At 40.0% G+C, this 22,062-nt stretch overlaps 1 protein-coding gene across 2 annotated transcripts in view; it reads right to left on the bottom strand.

The window, feature by feature from the left end:
* SORCS3 (sortilin related VPS10 domain containing receptor 3) overlaps positions 1-22,062 on the bottom strand; it is a 587,951-nt gene that overhangs the window by 73,783 nt on the left and 492,106 nt on the right. For both annotated transcript variants that reach the window (XM_082722548.1, XM_082722549.1), the window contains 3 exons: positions 19,299-19,375; positions 16,118-16,209; positions 5,224-5,331 (listed from right to left, as the gene is read on the bottom strand). In XM_082722548.1, the coding sequence (XP_082578674.1) occupies positions 5,224-5,331; positions 16,118-16,209; positions 19,299-19,375 (277 nt within the window). The remainder of the gene's footprint in view (positions 1-5,223; positions 5,332-16,117; positions 16,210-19,298; positions 19,376-22,062) is intronic.

Raw genomic sequence — 22,062 nt, 5'->3', positions numbered from 1 at the left:
GAGTCTGCAACCTAGAAACCCAGGAGAGCTGATAAGAGTAGTTCTAGGCTTGAAACCCAGGAAGAATGGATTTTTTTTTTTAGTTGGAATTAAATGCCAGAAAAAGCCATCTCCTAGTTCAAAGGCAGCCAGGCAGTCAGAATTCTTTCTTGCTCAGGGAAAGGTCAGGCTTTTTGTTCTATTCATACTTGTAACTGATGGGATAAGACCCATCCATATTAGGGAGGGCAATCTGCTTTAGGAGGTCTACTGATTTAAATGTTAGTCTTATCCAAAAACACGCTCACAGAAACATGAAGAATAATGTTTGACCAAATATCTAGGTACCCTGTAGCCCTGTCAAGAGGACATATAAAATGAACTATTCTAAACTGATAAATATTTAAATCCTCCAAATGAAGGTAACAAGATAAGCCAATCAAACCTTAGTGAGAATGAGCAAGCCTTTCTTCCTCCCTGACCATAGCTGAGCTAGAGAGTCAGGGTTAGCCATGAGGAGAAAAATACAGAGTCAAATAGCCTACATCATGAGCGAGTTTTTGATTAAATGGCCAAGAGTAAGCATACTTGTCCCCAAATGGGCCCCTTGCCCTCATAGTGCTTAGGGGATATAGCAAGTTTTTTGAACTCCTACTTCAATCCATGTCATTGTCATTCCACGAGGTAAAAGCTCTGCTTGGCCCTATTGGGTCACCTCGTTTTAAAGTCATTTTCAAATCTAAGGCAGAGACAGAAATCGCCTCATGACAGTCTTTTCAGGGCTCATACTTGTGGTTGTCTGAAGAGCCCTGACAACATCTGGATCATTTTCATACTGGAGACACTTGGATTTAATAAAAAGTTGAAAACAGGCAGCCTGAATTGCTTATATTTGGTTGGACAACTGCATCCAAACTCATCTTAATTTCATGAGAAGACAAGTACCTGTCTGTCCCAAATTCTATGTAAGACAGTTATGCTCTACCCTCGCACCTTTTCTACTTGCTAGCATTTAAAGTATCTTGATGAAGAAGGTAGAGGGGGCAGAAGCTTTTCCTGCTCTTGTGGAGTCGTAGTGGGGAGGAAAAGAAAATAGGAGTGTTATCTCGTCTTTTCAGTAAATGGTTTGGCCCTGAGGTCAATCTCCCTTGTATCCATGTGACCAGCTAAACTCCATCTGAAGCTGAGAAAAAAATTATTACAATTTAAGATTAGATGAACACAGAATTTAAACTGTACCCTTAGACTTGCTAGGGAATGCCCAGTCATGTAGAGGTTGGTGTACATGGGATATTATTCAAAGTAATGCCCAAGAGAAGCATGCAATGAGTTTAAAGAGGTTCCATCCAAGAAGATGCAGGATAAGTCTTATTACAGGAGGAGGAGAAAGCTTAAAAAAAAAAAAAGGAGGGACCAGTATGTGTCTTTCACACAAAATCAAGGAATACCTTACTTTAGAACCATATATATCTCTTCACTACCCAAGTACTGGGCATTCTAGGACCATGTCAGGTTTGACTGTGATGAGCAGCCACATCTGGTTTAATAAATTCAGGCCAACTATACAACCTTCTTGAATGTGTGTACCTTTTGCCTTACGGAATTTAGAATTCAATACTTTAACTCTTTGATGGCAGTATCAGGAAGTCCTAGAAAAGAGGAAGGTTTTCTTTTCATAGCTAGTGACCAAACAAAGGACAGGAAATAATTTGCCAAAGTTAGCTCCTGTCAGAGACCCTCCTGAACAAAGATGGTAGTATTCCCAGTAGTTCATCTGCATCCCAGAATTTTTAAGAAAACATCTTAATCTCCTGGCAGAGTATTCTAGGTAAAATAACAGAGTCATTTGTATTTACATTTATTTAATGCACAAGCACACAAACTTTATGAAGACAGGAATTTCTGATTTGTCCTTCTAGAACAGTCTCTACCATATAGGTAACAATTTTTTAAGGTTTATTATTATTATTCTTTTACAGTATAACCTTACAAAGATCTTGCCAGGACCCTAAATCCTTGGGCTTTCTCTTTCACTGTATCTGTTACCTATCTCTGTATATACATACATGTATTTGTGTGTGTGTGCATCAGTATACACATACACTTGCATATATATACTTATGATACAGGTATATCTATATATTTACCAAATCGCTTCTATTTTAGAAATAATATTTATACTACAATACTTGCTTTAAACATCCAGAACTTAGGCTACACATTATTGCTGGGTATCTGCCCAATGATGAAACTTTAGGCTCTAAGCATCAGTAATAATATGCTGTATCTTAAATACTGTGTATGCTTATATGGCTACACTTGCATACAGTATTGTTAACTCTTAATAAAGTGATTTCTCAGCCTAACAATAAGAGTCTGTTTGTTCAGAAACTTTAACTAGAAATGAGTTGGTGAGACAATTCTATAGAGGGTGTATTTTAAGAAAATGGACAAAACTCAAAAAACAGCCTTACATCCTGAGCAGCAAATTCTATGGGACATCCTTGCTCACATTTTACAACAGAACTGCCCAGAGAAGTCTTCCCCTAACACAGGTGCACATCTACAGATATCAGTTACTAATGCAATATACCCCTTGGGAGGATCAGAGCAGCTTTTCCTAGGGCTTGATATCCTATCTTTCCATTTTCAACTACAGAGCTCTGGGACCCAACCCAGTACCTAAAACAGAGCAGATGCTCAAAAATGAGTGTTAAGTCTGTAAAAGACACGTTCACCACCCTTGGAGTTCAAAGAAAATATTTCCCTGGCAATTTAGAAAATTCAGAGAGAATTAAAGAAGAGAATTTAAAATCACTCTTTCTTGCACCTGTCCTAAATGTTTTAAAGGCATTCTGTGTAACCATTCAGGTTTTCTATTATAAACCTTTTTTGTAATAATGAGGGCACTGGGAATCCTGGACTTTTTCTCTAGACAAGTCCTATAGATATGAGATCCTTGCAGGCTTCTGCTAAGCTTGCTAAAAAGGAGATTTTTAGGATTTCAACATTTTAAAAAGAAGCAGAAGGATTGATTCAATCTTAGAAATGAAGATCCAGCATGGCTAGCTACCAGACAGGTAAGTCATAGCTACTGGATTGCACAGAATCTGAGCTCAGGTGCCCGAAACGGGGGGTGAGATTTTTGTCCCTTTGTTATTCCCAATTTGTGCACCAGTTTTCAACACAGCTGAGTATTTTCTGTTACTTGGAAAGCCCAGAGGACTGGCCAGTCAACACTCTGGGTGTCAGAATGGACCTAAAGAGGTGGGACATGGCAAAGAAGTCAATTTGGGGTCCAGACTATGACACTTGGACAAAACTGCACAGCTGCAGTTGTCACAGACTTTTTTAAACTGATACTTTCAGGAAAAGAAAGTACAAAACTAGCCATTTGCCCTGTATTGGCCTCCTCCTCAAAGCCCATAAGTCCTCATTCAGGAAAAGACTCATTCAAACTATAAAGACATTCATGAACGCAAAGCTTCCCAAAGAATAGCAGGATTCCCTAGGGGAAGAAGACTACACTCTTCCCTCAAACCAGCAGAGAAGTGTTCTGTGGGCCCCTCTGTGTCAACCCCACAACATGGCAGGTTTCCTTAATCTTGCCAAGTGACTCCCTTCAGTCCGCTCAATGAAGATGAAGGTGTACAATGTTCTAGTCACTTCAAAGTGCAGGAGGCGATGGTGGTACTGGCTGGTGGAGGGCCCATCCCCCCATATTCCCCTCATTATCCATGTGCACACAAACACACATAGGTGATTAGCTCTTTAGGAATTAGAGTTAGACAGACTTCTTTTCCTTCTTTTTATATCTGTTTTTTATATCTTATTTTTTTTCAAGATTATTTTTAACTTTTTAATTGAACAACTTTATAACATTTATAACATTTCTTTTTTTTATTATTTCTTTTCAGCGTAGCAGTATTCATTGTTTTTGCACCACACCCAGTGCTCCATGCAATACGTGTCTTCCCTAATACCCACCACCTTGTTCCCCAACCTCCCACCCCCCGCCCCTTCAAGACCCTCAAGTTGTTTCTCAGAGTCCATAGTCTCTCATGGTTCACCTCCCTTCCAATTTCCCTCAACTACCTTTTCCTCTCCATCTCCCTACTACTGGGTATTTACCCCAAAGATACAGATGTAGTGAAAAGAAAGGCCATCTGTACCCCAGTGTTTATAGCAGCAATGGCCACGGTCGCCAAACTGTGGAAAGAACCAAGATGCCCTTCAATGGACGAATGGATAAAGAAGATGTGGTCCACATACACTATGGAGTATTATGCCTCCATCAGAAAGGATGAATACCCAACTTTTGTAGCAACATGGACGGGACTGGAAGAGATTACGCTGAGTGAAATAAGTCAAGCAGATAGGGTCAATTATCATATGGTTTCACTTATTTGTGGAGCATAACAAATAACATGGAGGACATAGGGAGATGGAGTTAGACTTTTAAAAACTAGTACCAAATCATTAAATTTTTCTTTAATATTCAGAAAGCACTCTGAGGATTTTTATAACTTAAAGATCATCTATTCTCAGTGTAAAGGAACAGAGAAAAATACAGAATGACAACTCTATGTGTGTGTGTGTGTATATGTGTGTCACAGACTCCAGGAGTTTCCCTTAAAATATTCCCTTATTCCAGTATGTTGGCTGTTTTATTTGCTATACCTGTCCCCGTCCCTTGACCCTTACTGGACCATTCTGGAAAGAAACAGGTCATGTCTAAAGACTGAAGCTTTCTGTTTGCTTGGATTTGGGATACATGGAAATTTGCTAGAATATCCTAAAGGGGCACCTGGGTGGCTCAGTGGGTTAAAGCCTCTGCCTTTGGCTCAGGTCAGAATCCCAGGGTCCTGGGATCGAGCCCAGCATTGGGCTCTCTGCTTAGGAGGGAGCCTGCTTCTTCCTCTCTCTCTCTCTCTCTGCCTGCCTCTCTGCCTACTTGTGATCTCTGTCTGTCAAATAAATAAATAAAATCTTAAAAAAAAAAAAAAAAAAAAAGAACATCCTAAATACTGTTAGAAGCAACTGGTCACTTAAGAGCCTAGCTTTTTAGATGTTGTCAGTAGCTTTCTGAGTTGGTGGGTATAAGAACATATATCTCCACTTTACAGATGAGGAAACGAGGGACCAGATTGGAATGTTTTGGGGTTCCCCAGGAAAACCTGTGGCCTCAGCAGAGAAAGAACGCATGTCTCAGGCTCCTATCAGCACAGCAGAATAAGTACTCACGTCATGATTTGGGTCTCCACTCCCGCCTCCACCAGAGCCCCGTCAACAAAGAGAGGAACCGAAGTGAAGCCATACTTGTCCCAGGAGTGGCCCTCGTCAAAACTCACCCTGGGTTAGAAACAAATACAAGGAAGAGACAGCTGAAAATCAAACCACACTCCTTTGCAACCATTTTTCAGGTTATTAAAGTCTCCTCTGCTTCTCACTTTCTGGCAGTCTAAATTATCAATAGGTACTCACCTTTAACATCTCCCCACATTATTATGAGAGTTGATCAAAACTACATTTCCTGACCCAGTCTGAGACAGCACCAGAGAGGCAGAAATATTTCAACATATTAGGATCAAAAACAACAAAAACCAACCCAAACATGAGGGCTGAGTGGATAGTGTCACATTTCAAGTACTCAGAATAGAACCCGAGGTTCAATTTACAGCACAATCAATTCAGTCCTTGGAGTTTCTGACACAGATAAATTGAGTAGTGCAGGGTGTACCCTAAGGGAGGGGAGGTGTGTGTCTTTCAGATCAAACTAAAAAAAAAAAAAAAAAAATTCCTATTTATTCAGAATGAAGGCTAGGATCATTTTCCCTCCCCAGTGCCACTTTCAGGAGCTTTTAGAGATGAGTGCTGAGTGTCTAAGATGAACCAGGCAATGCTGTGCTAACTTTTGTCCAACGGCAAGAAAAGGTCCAGTCCTTTGTGGTTGTAACACCTGAAACTCTTTAAAGGGAAGTGTTACCAGTGGAGGAGACTGGGGCAATTTTGAGTGCGGGCTTTTTTCCCTTTGTTGATATTATCAAGTACCTGACCCTCCTTCTTCCTCAAGGCAGCTTTACTTGCTTCAGTCACTGCGATCCTTCTTGGCTAAATTAAATCTTCATTCTTCCCTGACTCCATAACTCAGGATTCTCTGAGTTCAACTGTAGGAACTCTGTAGGCTTCTCCTCTTAATAATGCTGAATGATGACTTCTTAATGGACTTTAACCCACTGAGCCACCCAGGCACCCCCCTCTTAATGGATTTTAAATCCACCCATTCGAAAGTATAATCTTGGGAGTTCACTGGTCATATATGTCTGCTTTTTCAAATGACTCCTTAAAACCACCCATATATCTTTATTATAATGTTTCTTACCTGATATTTAATAAATAAATGTCTGATTTTTCCAGTAAACTTTGAGTTGAGGTCAAAGGTCATACTATTTATTTTTGCATTCCCAGTACCTAGTAGAAAAATGGGAACCTCCTTGGCACTATATAAATGTTAAATGAATAAATAAACAAAAGAAAGAATGATTTACCACACTCTTCCAATCCATCCATTTTTTTTGAAGCATGCTTTCGCTTTCTATCTTATACTTTCTCAATATGTTTTTTTTTTTTAAATTTGTGGCATACCTAAGTCTATATTCACCAAAAAAAGAAAGCAGACAGTCGGACATTAAGGTTTTATGAGTTCACAAATTATCAGTGTCTGTCTTAACTTTTTAAAAGTAATTTCATTGACTTACTTTTGACATGAAAAAATTGTATGCATTTAGAGTGTACAACTTAATATTTTGATATATGTATATATTGTGAAAAGATCGCCACAATCAAACTGGTTTGATCAAACAGGGGTGGCGGGGTAGGGGCAGGAGGGAGAAATGAAGACACGTTGGTCAAAGGGTTCAAAGTTTCTGTTATGCAAGAGGAACGAATTCCAGGTATCTAATGTACAACATGATGACAGTTAACAATACTGTCTTAACTTCTTAAAGAATTTGGTCATTTCAGACTTTTTTTTTTTTTTAGGCTGAAGCTTACATGACCATCAAGCTGACGCAGAGAATGTTGGGCAGATCTGAATAGCTTTTCTTAAAAATGAGTTTCTTATAGTAAAAGGGAAAACAAAAGCATGACTGGGAATGGACTTTACCTTTCTTGCCATGGACGTGCTTGGTTCCTAAAATAATTATAGTTGTTTTTTTTTTTTTAGTATGCTGTGGCCACTGAATAGTTAACTATGAGAGAAGCCTAGGAGACAAGAAATCATTTGTTTAGTTTTCTGTGTGGGTCACTTAGGATAAACTAGTTACTGTATTGATAGGAAGAAGCCAAAGTGAGTTGAAGGCCTGTGTCCTTTATTCTCAGAGTAAATAGCAGTGGGTACTAGGAGCATCCCAGGGCAGGAGAAGCCTTCATGCCACTGCCATTGAGAATGAGGCAGAAGATAGTCATTGTTACTTTGTACAATGAAAAGACAAAATACCACAGAGTAGACAAGGAGCGACCATCACAGCCTTCTAGCTCTGAGATGGAGGTGCCAAGAAAAAGCCAAGGCCAAGTTAGAAAGAAAAAGTGGAAGATAAGGTCTGTTGTATGAACTGAATTCATATGGAAGGAGAAGCAGCATGGGTTAGATAGATAGAAGAATAAGATGAGAAGAAAAACTAAGAAATGCCAAAACCCAGGTGGGAAAGCTAGCATACACAGTAAGTGAAGCCCAATGTCTGTTATAACCCATGCTTAGAGGCATAAGCAAGGCGACAGCCCTACAGAGCCAGGGCGAGAATGGATCCCATGGTTTTCTCTTACGGTCAACCAACCACTTGGAAGCTCATGCAGGTGATTTTATGAGATCAATAATTTCTAACTCTTGAATATTTGAGTTGAGGTAATTATTAAAAACAAAACAAAACTCTCTAAACAAACTCCACAAAATATGACATGAGAAAATTTAATCTCTTAGATATCAGAAATTTGCACGACCTGCCATTTGTGAGAGCTAGTCTTCTCTGATTGCTAGAAGTTTTCTTTAATGCTCTGAAGTAACTATAGTGAATGGTATCCCCAAGGGATGCACTTTCTTTCCCCCATCTCAGTGTAGTAGCTCTTTGAGGGCAGAGACAAAGAAATTGGGAATTCTTTATTAAGTCCATAGGTGAAGGTGAAATTGGTTTGCCACTACTCAGAGAGACAGATGTAAAGTTCCAATGGATCTCTGAATATTGGCAAGACAAGACTATAAAATCAAAATAAAACAAGTTTCCTTTGTCAAATATTTGTTGATGCCTATGTGCCTGGTCTGGCAGTGGCCTCTGTTCAAAGGATCTAGTGGTGAACAGGAAAGGGCAGACTCTAGCTCAAGTGGAACTTACATTCTAACTTGAGGAGACAAATAACATTCAGACAAATGGATTAAAAAATATGAGTTGTGGGAAGGCTGGGTGGCTCAGTTGGTTAAGCATCGGCCTTCGGCTCAGGTCATGATCCTAGGGCCTGGGATTGAGTCCCACATTGGGCTCCTTGCTCAGCTGGGAGTCTAATTCTCTCTCTGCTTGCCGCTCACCCTGCTTTGTGCTCTCTCTCTCTGAAAAATAAACAAAATTTAAAAAAGAGGAAAATGAAAAAAAGGGCCATCTGTACCCCAATGTTTATAGCAGCAATGGCCACGGTCACCAAACTATGGAAAGAACCAAGATGCCCTTCAACAGATGAATGGATAAGGAAAATGTGGTCCATATACACGATGGAGTATTATGCCTCCATCAGAAAGGATGAATACCCAACTTTTGTAGCAACATGGATGGAACTCGAAGAGATTATGCTGAGTGAAGTAAGTCAAGCAGATAGAGTCAATTATCATATGGTTTCACTTATTTGTGGAGCATAACAAAAAGCATGGAGGACATGGGAAGTTAGAGAGGAGAAGGGAGTTGGGGGAAATTGGAAGGGGAGGTGAATCATGAGAGACTATGGACTCTGAAAAACTATCTGAGGGTTTAGAAGGGGCGGGGGGGGGGTGGGAGGTTGGGGTACCAGGTGGTGGGTATTAGAGAGGGCACGGATTGCATGGAGCACTGGGTGTGGTGAAAAAATAATGAATACTGTTATGCTGAAAATAAATTAATTTAAAAAAAAAAACAAAAAAAGAAGAAAATACTTATTTAAAAAATATGAGAAATAGAAAATATGAGCTATAAATACACATCATGAGACAATTAAAACAGAGTGATGTGATAGTGATAGAGAGTGACTACTTTGTATTGAAAATTCAAGAGAGTCATCTTTTAAGAGGTGACATTTAAACTGAGATCAGGGGGAACCTGGGCAGCTCAGTCAGTTAAGCATCTGCCTTTGGCTCAGGTCATGATCCCAGGATCTTTCAACTGAGTCCCACATCAGGCTCCCTGCTCAGCAGGGAGTGTGCTTCTCCTTTCCCTCTGCTGCTCCCCTACTTCTGCTCTCTCACTCACATGCTTTCTCTCAAATAAATAAAATATTCTAATAAATAATGAAATACACTGAGACCTGAAGGATAATAAGGAACAATCTATGCAAAGACGCAGGTGAGAGCCATTCCAGAGGGAAGATGGAAAGGATGAAAAGAGGCTGCTGTGTGGGAAGGGCAGAGAGACGGTCAGTGGCTGTAGATCAGTGGGAAAGTAGATTAGTGGAAAGAAATGGAGTCCGAAAATTAGGCTGGGCAGAATATGAGGGACCTTATTTCCAGCTGAAAGGAAAGAGGTATGTTTTGATTTAAACTTTAAAACACAATTTTCATTTCTTTATGGGGAATAGATTCTCAAGATTCAAAGTGAATACAAGGAGATGAACTGGGGGAGAGTAACAATTGTAAAAGACCATGTGAGAATGGGGTCTGGGTAAAGGTTACAGTAGTCTAGAAAGAAAGAGATGGAAAGGATATTTTTATAAGTGAAGTCAATAGGATTTGGTAATAAAATGTACACTGGTTTTGTTTGAGCAAAAGTAAGAAATCATGGACAACACAGATTTTCATGATGAAGCAGTTGAGATGGAGAAATGGGAAGAACAGGAGAAGCAAAGCTTTTTTCTTGTTTTTATTGGTCCACTTCAAGGTTTAGATGTTTTTTGGACTCACATGTTGTGACACACTGTCAAGAAGAACTTTAGATGGAGGGATCCAAATTTCTGGGAAGTAATCAAAGTTGGGAATAAAGATTTCGAAGTTGCTCATAAGGTAGGACCAACTTAAAGCAGAACGTTTAACTAGAAAGAAAAAAAAAGCCCCACATCCAGAGAAGAGAAATGAGTAACTAATGGTAAGTTCAAGCTGAAAACAACTGGCGTCACTGTCAATCATTAAGTTACTTTTCTAAAAATGACACTATTGTGAGAGGTAATCAAGCCACTGTAAATCTAGTATGTGTTCACAGATAGATAACATGCATAATAGAAGAAATTATCCTTCTACTAAATCCTAAATACTATGTTTAGTTACAATCATTGTAGAGAAACTGACAAACAATGTAATTAAAGGTAAAAAACAGGTTGTTCTAGAAATGGGTTATATGAATTGAAGAGGGCTTAGGGAAAGGAAGAACAGAGCTGAATTAATTACCATTGCCTTTTAATTCTCTTTAGTAAGAAAAATGTAGTTAAACATATAAAAAAACCCTATTTTTTAACAACTGAAAAGGGGAAATGTCTGTGAAAGAAATCAGTCATTGGATGCATAAAGATATTAATGAAAAATACAGATAAAATAAAGGAGAAAATATTTCCATTCTCACAACTGTTCTAAAATGGACAAATATTTGTGCACAAGAATTTAAGCTTCCAAGTTTTTGTCCTGTTCACTTTTACAACTCAGCCCTTAAGCTGATGCTGGATAGAATTTATGCTCAGTGTGTTAGGAATGAATGCATAAATGCATAAAACCTATCTTGAGTTGCATATATGATCATTTTCCAAAACTCAGAAGATTAGACAAAGAGATCTCTTGAGGTCCCGTCCAGCTCTAAAAATCATGTGAAATGCTGGATCAGACTTACTCAGCATAGCTCTGGGTAGCAGAACAGATACTAATGGACATTAATTATAAGTAGATTCACTATTGCTCAGCATAAAAACAATCTTTCTAACAGCTACAGCCATTATATGAGATGGGAACTCTGCCTTGGGTATATGCGAGTTGTTCAGCCCTGCGCCATTGTGGTGAAGGAGGGTGATCCTCTGGGTGTCACGGAAGTATCTGCTATGCTAGGTGTGAAGCCAAACTACACACTCTCTAAGACCCTTTCTTATTCCAGCATCTATGACTTTATGACATTGACATCAAATCCACTAAAAGGAACAGAATCTTCCAAGAATAACCAAGTCCTCCCAGAAGTCTCTAGCACAGAAATAGAGTTATAGTGGTCACGGGGAATCAGTATTCCTCCCTTTGGTTAGTTGCATCACTTGGTCTTATTTGATCAGAGACCTGGAACTTCTTTTTAGAGACCTGGAAGTTCTTCAGAACAGCACATGCACTTTCCCTTTTCAGAAGCATGTATTGGTTATGACTACTGTTTACATGAGAATGTGCCTTTGGACAAGACACCAATGCTCACCACCAGTTATAGAAAACCGAAGGAACACAAAGGGCCAGGTGATATTTCATTTCCTGTTTCCAAGAACATCTTATTGAAAGGAGACACTAACAGCTTGTCAAGGCTAAGTAAGTGGTAGGACCCCCGTCTACCTGCCAATTAGTAGCTCTGTCTATTGTGAGTCTTCATTAGAGCACTGCATTCCATAGGGTTCTATTATTCATTTCACCCTAATGCATTCATGGTCTAAAGATAACACTGGATGGAGGCTTACCTGAAACAGCACTTAGGCTCTAATCTCTATGCATCGAAATGTACACAGTCACAAATAGATGGGCTCATTTGTATGCTGTTTTGTCTTCACGTGTATCTAGCTACCTATCATTTCAATTTATGGGAAACAGCATGCCTTATTAGTCTAGCTAACATTTCCTCAGCTTTTCAATTATGACTCCTCTTTTCTCTGAAAGGCAATGTAGCTATTATTTAAATTTGAGAACCACTATACCCTTGTGTAAGAGTGGGTAGGCTGGTGTGGGTTTTTTTTCCATGCAAATATATATATACATCTGTGTTAAATATAATGTCAGTTTGAGGCCTACCCAGAAAATAACAATGAACTGATAACTTTTCTCTCACTTAAAATGAGCAACTTGTTTACGTTGAAGGTTGTGACTTAATTAGAAGTCACTGGTGATGAAGAAACTGCTTGAGGGGCGCCTGGGTGGCTCAGTGGGTTAAGCCGCTGCCTTCGGCTCAGGTCGTGATCTCAGGGTCCTGGGATCGAGTCCCGCATCAGGCTCTCTGCTCAGCAGGGAGCCTGCTTCCTTCTCTCTCTCTCTCTCTGCCTGCCTCTCAGTGTACTTGTAATTTCTCTCTGTCAAATAAATAAATAAAATCTTTAAAAAAAAAAAAAAAAAGAAACTGCTTGAGTTTCACAAGCTTGCAATTTATATGCATGAGACAAAAATCAGTCCTGAATCTCATAAGGAACACTGGTGATAATGGTATGGTCAAATCCTTCCAAAACACACACTTAGCCTTTGAAAGAGAAGTGCAAAGGAGAATTTTTGAATGGGTTATTTGTGTTCCAACACACAGCTTCGAGAGCTGGCTTTGACCATTGCAGAGATTATTTCAGAGAATGGCATTCACAGGTAGGCAAGTAAGCAGAAATCATGGGTAGTGGTTAAGTTCAAGGGAACATTTGTAGCATTTATGACAAATGGCAGTGTTGACATCCATTAAATGGAGAAAATTCTATCTCAAAAGCTTAGTGTGAAAAATCACGTTTAATACTTTGTAAGTTGGAGTAGGCAAACACAGGGAGGGAGGTATTAACATTATCGTAAGAGGAAGTTGAATGGGAATGTAGCTATTTTTTCTGAGCTTTACCAACATCTTCTACCAACAAAAAAGATTTCATGGAGCAAGGTTTTGTATTACTGACTTAGAGAGGCACAATTTTATCCTACTTAGATATCCCTGAGAGAAATTTAAACAATTCTCACAGCTTGAATGGTTACCCTCCACAAATTCCCAGACAAATGTTCCTTTTGGAAGTGATCAGGTCTTGGGTGAGAAACTACTACAGAACAGACTGAATGGTCAGGTGTAAGGATGGAAGATGAACCAAAACCAAAACTCTCTAGTCCCTCTGTTCCATGCCAGATATACTTGCTTTTCCTATCCCCAGAAGGAAATAACACCACCAAATTCCTCTTTTCCTTAGAACAAGGAAACATTTGTGCAAAAGACTCTAGAAATCAATCACTAAGTAAGTACTAGTTTCCTACCATAATGAGGGAGAAAGAGCAGGAGGGTGATGGTCAAGTGTGAGATGGGGTTGCCACACCCTTCTCTTGAGACTTAGGTGGAAGAATTCTGCTCAGCTGTATCTGTCCTCAGGGCATTTACCAATTTTCTTATTGAGACATCAATGGAAGTTCTTAGAATGTCATGATAAGGGCTAAGAAATGTTGCCTTTCTTGGTTAAAAAACAAACAACTGAACTTGTTTTAAGAGTCAAGTTATCCTGTCTCAGAGTACAAGTGCTATTCAGTCCTCAGTAGAGAAGCTCTTCCCTCCACAAGGAGGCAGGTCTTTGCAGAAGAAGGAATTACCTACAGCTCAACCTGGCATTTAAGTTCTTCTGAGTCCTATGCACCCTAATTTACTCCCACCTTTGATTCCAATCAACTATATTTTCTGAACACTTCCTACTTTTCCTGAATCCCAGGTTTTGGTCACAGTTTCTCTTCCCTTGGCTTGCCTTTCATCAGCCCTCTGACTCCTGGCAGCCTTTTTCGAGAACTAACTCTCATGTCAGCAGCTACCTGAAGACCCCCTTACACACTAGGCAGGACTCCATCCTCTGCTAAGATCCCAGCAATACATATGGCCAGCATACTTTAGCAGGCATTGCTGGATTTCTGGTGATATGTGGACTACTTAAGCTCCTTATCTTAACTATGACCTCCCAGAGAGCTGGGGCCATGTGATAAGCCTCATTAAAGTATCTGGAAAATTCATTTAAAACAGAAGAACATCTGTAACAGAGATCCAACTTAGTGCCACCAGGTACTAGCTGTGTATCCTTGAGCAAAGAATTTATTGAAATGAATTGAATTGAATTGAATTGAATTGAATTGAAAAGAATTTATTGAAATTTATTGAAATGTCTGCATTTCAATGCCATTATAAATATGTGATTAAAAAGAGTACCCACACACATAAGGTTGTTGGATTGTTAAAGAACTAACTGAGATAATTCATGTAAAGAGTTTAGAATGGTGCCTGGAATAGAATTCCTCAAAAACTCCTGATTATCATTAGTATTAAGTAATTACACACTTCTGATTCTACCCAAAAAGTATATAATCAGTAGTAAAAGGATGGTAAAGAATAACAGTGAGAACTTGTATATGCTTATTCTTGAATTGATAGAGCACTTTTCCTTCCAGTGGCTCCATGTACTTTTTAAAAAACTTTAACCTCATTATCTGTCTGAAGACAGAGTGATAGATAAAAACCACTGAGATTTATGTTAGCTTGAGCTCTAAGAAACTGATGTATTTAACCATTTTTGACCAACAAAAATGGCAAGATGATATGGTTTAACTTAATAACTGAGAGAAACCCTCTTGAGTCCTTGCCAGGGTGACTGAAGCTTGAATTTGGCACCTAGAAGTCCTATGGTTTTTCCTGATTACAGCCTGATGTTTCCCAGTAAACCTCTGACTTTAAAAGTGTTAGTCTCCCAAAATCAAGGATCTGGGAGTTAAGCCAGAGTCCATCCTCCAGCTCATGGCTCATCCCAACAACAGCACTCAAGCTGGCATACCCTTACTGTCAAATATTCACTCTCAAATATTTACTTTGCTGCATTGGAAGCCTGAAATTCTTCCCCTTCAGCATATAAACACATATTGTACTCATTCATTCCCTGCAAAAAGCCAAAAAAAAAAAAAAACCCAACAACAGAATCATCATCATCATCATCAACATCATCACCATCATCAACATCATCATCATCATCATCACATATTCTCACAGATCTTTCTCACCATCACCATCAAAATATATTTTCACAGATCTTTGTCCTCACTGGAGGGTCTTACATATACACACTCAACCTTATTCCATAATCAATTTTATTGAAAATTATCTACAGTGTTCCCACTTCACTCCATTGCTTATCATTCATTCATTCATCATTCATAAACCTATTGTAATCTACCTTTCAATCCCACTTCTCTTTTGAATCTACTCTGACACAGATCACTAATGACCTCCCTTACTCCTCTATATTGCTTAATCCTATATTGTTTTTCATTCCATAACTAATTTGATCTGATTATAGAATTGGGTGCTATTGATCATCCCTTTCTTCAGCAACCATGAAAATATTTCTCCTGTGTTTTTATTGTTTTGTCTACTTCTTCTTGGTCTGTTCCATAATTTATTTTCTGTTCTCTGTGCTGACACTCAACTATTCCCCACTGGCTTCTCCTTGTTGTACCCACTCTTCTGAGGCATTGAACCCACTGCCATGGCTTTACCTACCATCTAATGGCTAATGACTCCAAATCTGGAGTGTCAGCCCAGACCTCTGTACTGACATTCAGATGAATATACCTGAGAAATTATCATCTCTGCTTGAACATTCACAGACATTGCAAACACAACTTAGCTAGAACTGAATTTTGTGTCTGCTATATGAACCTAACATTCTTCTTGCAGCAATTTTCATTTCCTGTATTTTGGATTCCTAATTTCAGCTGTTTGAACTCACAGGCTATTCCTGGTCTTTTCTGCTTATATGAGTCCCCATTCCTACTACCCTGCTCTAATCATTATACTTCCCATCTAAGTTATCTGCAGGCCTATCACTGCTACCTAAGAGTTAGATGATGGAAGGTATATTAAATGGAAGGATGGATGAATAAATGAAAGAGGAAATAGGTAAATGGGTACAAAGTCATGCAGAAAAACTTATTCCAACACTTTCCACTAAAAAATTTCTCATTAATAGGGTAGGGAGCTGTCCTTACCACAAATGTCTGACTGGCAGAGGTGTGTGTTTCATGGCCACGAGGGCGCCACCCCAGTCTAGGAACCAGACATTGTACTCTTCATCAAAGATCTGGAACAACAACAACAACAACAACAACAATCATAGCAACACCTTACATTTGCATAGTGCTTGACAGTTTACAAAATCTTTCACATTGTTTCATCTAGGTTCTGAGCTTTTCAAGAATCCTATCAGGTAGTTTGGCAAGTACTATCATCCCCACTTAAAAGATGAAGACATGGGCTTTGGAGAAAACAAATAATTCTCCCAAGTCCACTCAAATGGCATTTCCAGGACTCCCTCCAGTAGTTCTATGAACCAGTATGCTACAAAGAGTTGAGATAACAAGATGTGCAGCTAGATAACACAAAAGAAAATATGACTTCAAAAATGTTTCCCCATCTTTGCATCCAAGTCAGTTACTACTCAGCTCTTTCTTCTTTTGCATCTAAGCAGATTTTTGCTAATTTATAATTGGTCTGTGTCTTACAGTGTTGTTCATAAACTGTCTAGGAATGTAAAGATAATTTCTGTAGACACTAATGTATACATTATGACCAATTTCTTACACTGAGCCACCACCTCCTAGGTTTCCATGCAAGGTGGATGAAGGCCTAAGTTTGACCCTTGAGGATCTTTACTCTGAAGGTACATTGTAACACAGTGCTTCAAGAGACCTAGAGTTACTCACTCTTGATTCATCTCTTTGTCCTTTACTTATTCATCCATCCACTCATTCATTCACACATTCAGAGATCCATCCATCCATCTACCTAGAGGCATTTCCTAAGCACCTACTATGATGCTAGGCTCTGAGCAATGAGAACTCCAAATGTAATCCCACATGTATCGATGCTTCTGTTATATACAACTATCATAACTCCAACCTGAAACAGGAAAAAATATTTCTACAGCAGAAAACCAACCCTTCTTTAGATTTCTAGAGGAAACTGGAATTGGACAATTCCTCTGGCTCTTAACCACTACGGGTGTTTCCTACAGCCTGGATGGAGAGGTTGGGATGGTGAGTTAAGTGAACCATAGTAGAAAAGGTAAGGAGGTCTATTTAAAAGAGAGAGATTAGGAGGAATGGGGTCCCCTGTACATATGCCCCCAGGAACACCACAGAGAAAAAGTAAATGGATTCTCAGGCCTAACCTCTCAACTGGTTTCCTTTCTCACATTTGCCTTTTAAGGAAATAAAAATGTCCACATTAATGGTAGTCTTAATGCAAAAAGGACCCCAGGGTGATTCATTTGTATATCAAATAGAAACAGGGACTCTGAACCTATAATGCCAGCATTTTCTCTCCAAAGCTCAAATGTGGGCTCTGTGATAAGACACATAATGGAGATGCTGGACTGAAGTCTGTGTTTGAGGAGTCTCAGAGTCTCAGCATGGGGAAGACAGGGACACCATTCACTTTTCACTTTCCTCTTGATCACTCTGGCCACTGCTAACAATTGCCCTGTGCAAAACTGGGGTGGAAACTGGAATCCCTAGCTAACAGGAAAAAGAAAAAGAAAACCAAAGTAGTGGCAACACAAGGAAGGAATGTTGCAGTGGCCACTCGGCCAGGTGAGCTATTTCTTGAGTTGGAGAGACAATGGTTTGTTGTTGGGAGTTTCTGTACCAGAAGAGTTGATGTTCCAGTTTCCATCCTCATTTGACACTTAAGAGATTATCTTATATTCTAAGAAGATATGTTCTGAATGATGTGTCTGCTCCTCATCTACCTAATTATGGCCCGTGGGTAGGAACCTTAACTATTTTTTGTTGTATGCCTTATAGTACTTAAAATAGCTGGCTGCATCTGGTGGGCTTGGTAGATTTTTCTTCTGATAGTGGTAGTGGTGACAGTGGTAGCAATGGGGGTGATACTGGTGATGCTGGTGATGGTGATGACAGCTTCACTAAGAGATCCAAAAGTGGAACTTGTCCAACTAGATAGTAGACAGTGGTCGCACCTGCATCAAGATGTTCAGTGCTCCTCCTTCATCTTCCTCAGCTGAAAACCTTCTCACCTTTCAGACTTAGTGAAAAGTCAACTCTTCTTGTGAAGTCTTTCCCAGTTTCCTCAAGTAGAATCAATTCTTCCCTTTTCCCTGCAGGCTAAAAATGCCACTAAAATATCAGGGGCACCTGGGTGGCTTAGTCAGTTAAGCATCCAGCTCTTGATTCGGTCTCAGGTCATGATCTCAGGGTCATGAGATCAAGCCCCACATAAGACTCTCTTAAAATTCTTAAGATTCTCTCCTTCTGTCGCTGCCTATCCCCCCTGCTCATGGGCACTCTCTCTCTTTAAAAAAAAAAAAAAAAAATCATTCTAAACTATAGTTAGTTATTTATGAAGCTGTTTTCTCTACTTAATTTTGTACTCCTTGAAGAAAGGGACTCCAAAGTATTCAATTGCCTCCTCAGGTTTGTACTTGACACCTACCTGACATTGTATAAATCTGTGTTGTTTAATACAGTGGCCACGTGAGACTATTTAAATTTAAATTGATTAAAATAAAATAAAAAATTCAGTTCCTCTGTCACACTAGCCACATTTCAAATGTTCAATAGCCACATGGGATGGCATAGACACAGAACAATTTCCATCCTTGAAGGAAGTTCTATTGGACAGTGTGCTATAAATGTTTGTAAAACTGAATTAATTTTTCATGTAGATATGTATCTGTTAATCTGTTTCATACTTCCTTTAGGTTGGGCCTACATAATACTTAACCCACCAGAGACTTCCACAGCTTTGTGTTTTTAATATTCCAACTCACTCATCTTGTAAATAAAGAAACAGATCCAGCAAGGTAAAGGGACCCATCTACCCAGATCCATAGCACATTAAGAATAGGAACCATTTCATCAGTTGTATCCCCAGAAACCAGCAGAGTACTTAGCATCCAATGGCTGTCCCATACTTACACTGAATGAAAGAATGGAAAAAAATGAAAAAATTCCAGTTCTTTCTGTTCCTTGCCCAATGCTTTCATTTTACCCCACTGCCCATCTGTCAGCAAAAATGGATCAAACTGAACAGCTTCTTCCATGTTTTTTTTGCAACCACAGTCATACTGAGCCTGAGAATTTACAGGAAAAGAGATGTTGGCAGAACTTGCCCTAAATGCCTCATCCCTGCCCCAGTTCTCCCAGTTACCTGTCTCCATGTGTTGCCCCCATCAGAAGAGATGAACACACCAATATCAGTATATGAGAGCTCCGGGCCAATGTTGCCTGAAACATAAGCAGATTGTTTGTAATCGCTGATTTGGGACTTGGGGGGAAGGCGGCAGAGAGTTAAGGTTTTCCAAGTTATGTTTAAGGTTGATGTGGGGCTGCGTGGCTAGCGCAGTCAGAAAAGATGTGACTTTTGATCTTGGGGTCATGGGTTTGAGCTCCCCGTTGGGTGTAGAAACTACTAAAAACAATGATTAATTAATTGTTAAGAATTTCTTTAAAATAAATGAAAATAAAGTTGATGTGTGTAGTGCTTTTTTGGTGCCATATCAAAAACACAGCAAGAAGAAAAAAACAATATGGAAACCAAAGTAAATAATAGGACAGGAATGCATTTTTAAATGGTTAAGACTCAAAGACTCGATATCAATGAGCTTGGATCTCTTGAACAATTCATGCTCTTACCAACAGTCTCTTAAAATTGATTGTGATAGGTGTTCCCTGAAGGTGGCAAAAAGTGGAACAGTAAACATGCACGGAGAAGGTGGACCTAAGGTCACCTTCCTCCTCATGTATAACTGTAACCTAAGGAAAACTGGTGTGTGTGTCTGTGTGTGTGCCTGTGTGTGGGTCCATGCGTATACATATGAGTTGTATTGAACTTAAACATGTCCACTTGTCCCTTGAGTACCAGGCAGTTGTATGACCCAATATTGTAGACTATGTAAGCAAGTTTACAGGTTGCCCAGAATAAAATGAAAATATTCAGCAGATCACGGCCATCAAGGATGACAGGAGAAGGTGGCACCTGGTTTGTGCCAATCTAAATGCCTCCATCGTATCACCCCTTCATTCTATCTTTCCCATTCTTTTTCTTTTCCTTGCACAAAATTACCTTGTGATTAAGTTCATCAAAAAAAAGATAGTGATCAAGATTTTCTAGTCTACCTACATTGCCCAATGATACCCCATGGGCACTCCCTCACCTCAGAGCCCAGAACAATGCCCCAAATGTAGTAGTCATTTGCTCAATAAATAATTGTGGAATGGATGAATGAATCAACAAATGATTACATCATGTTCTGATGTTGATGAGCATTTGGGGAGGTATCAAGAACAAGGAAAGTACCCTAAAGATGTAAGAATTTATCATTTTGGCTGATATTTTTTTTCTTTAAAAATAGCAGGAAGGGAATGTTAGCTCCCACACATCTGTAGCCTAAATAAGAGCACAATAAAAATGCAATAATGAAAATGTTAATTGAGCTCCTGACATTTAATGCTTCAAAATGAGAAATTAAAGCCAGGCTACAGCTTGTCAAGCTCCCATCAGCACCAGGGTGCACACAGCTAGCCAACTTGTTTTGACACTCAGGCTTCCAAAAATAACCCCAGGGCTCACAGCTCAGGCAGTAGGTACGAGAGGAGCCCGGAGAGGCACAGTGAGCAGCTCCGTGGAGATCTGTCTGGAATCTGGAATTCAACTCTCCAGAACAGTTTCTGGAAGGCACAGATGAAGAAAGAAAAGAGGGATGGGGCAGAGAATGTCAACTCCCATCGTTTGGTGATGGCTGCCTGTTAAGAAGGATTCTGAAGCCAGATTTGGTTTCCAAAGAACAGAGCATGGTGATCAATCAGTAATGTCTACCAACACGGTAGAGAGTGAGAGACAGAGGCAGGGGCAGAGTCACTCCTGAGCTGGAATCTGCTGTCCTCATCATGGCTTCTTAGAGCCTGTCTCATTACCCTGTAGCCTCTGCAGAAGCTGGTTCGGTCAACTCCCTAAGCCCCCTTCAAAGTTCCACCAGACTGATTTTGGAGGTTTTGTGGTAATGAGAATCTAAGGCTCACAGCGAAGTCTGTTTTGGGACATATCTTCTGTCAGTTGAAAGGAGCCCTGAAAGAAATGCTGCTGACCACAGAAACCAGAACGTTCATTCCCAGAGGGAGGAACACAAAAGATATATGCAGGACACTTGGCTCTTAGAACGTGGGCAGTCCTTAAGTGGCCCCATGGGGAATCTTGGATAGGAATAATTTGGTTTCTGGTGTCAGAGAAGGAAAATTTGAAACCAGGAGGCTCCCCGAAGCAGTCTCTGGTCAGGTTGGAAGAAGAGGTAGCTGTTCCCCACTTACGTGGTGCAATGAGAGAGAGGAAGGAGACACACAGGGAGGAACACAGAGCTTCTCTCACCAGTGGCTTAGCTGGTAAATCCTGGAGGTTCTACTATCCTTTTTGGCAACTTTAAACAACTTGTAAAATCTCCCATTTCCTCTCAGGGCTATCCTTCTCTGCTCCTTAGTTAAACACATGGAGGTGGGGGTGCAAAAATAAAAGCATAAAGAGAGGGAGAGAATTCTGGAGTCCTCTAGAGTAAGAGATGTTTCTCTCACCAGCCCAGACACCCATTCAGGGGATTAAGGGCTTGGGGAAAGAGGAAGCAGACAGTGCACAATGCCCTGGAGGGAGGAATGTGCCTCCGAGGAGCTTCAGTTTCTGGGAAGCCCAGTAGGGAGCCAGGGGTAGCATGGGGCAGGCACATGAAGGGACTCAGGACCAGGGCTGGCGGGACAGAAGAGAACTGGAGTCCGAGTGAGGACTGGTGTGGGCCCAACACCACTTCCTCTTCATCCCCAGTTCCTCATCTGTAGACTGAGAAGAGTCATTTCCTTCTCAGCGTCGTACAGCTATTGTGTAGTTGAGGCACAGTGAAAGCTCCACACACTGTAAGGCTCTGTGAAAA

The sequence above is a fragment of the Mustela nivalis genome (genome assembly GCF_964662115.1).
Source record: "Mustela nivalis genome assembly, chromosome: 2".
Lineage (NCBI taxonomy): Eukaryota > Metazoa > Chordata > Mammalia > Carnivora > Mustelidae > Mustela > Mustela nivalis.
Note: the sequence above shows the minus strand (reverse complement) of the source record. Positions and strands in the feature narration are given on the sequence as shown.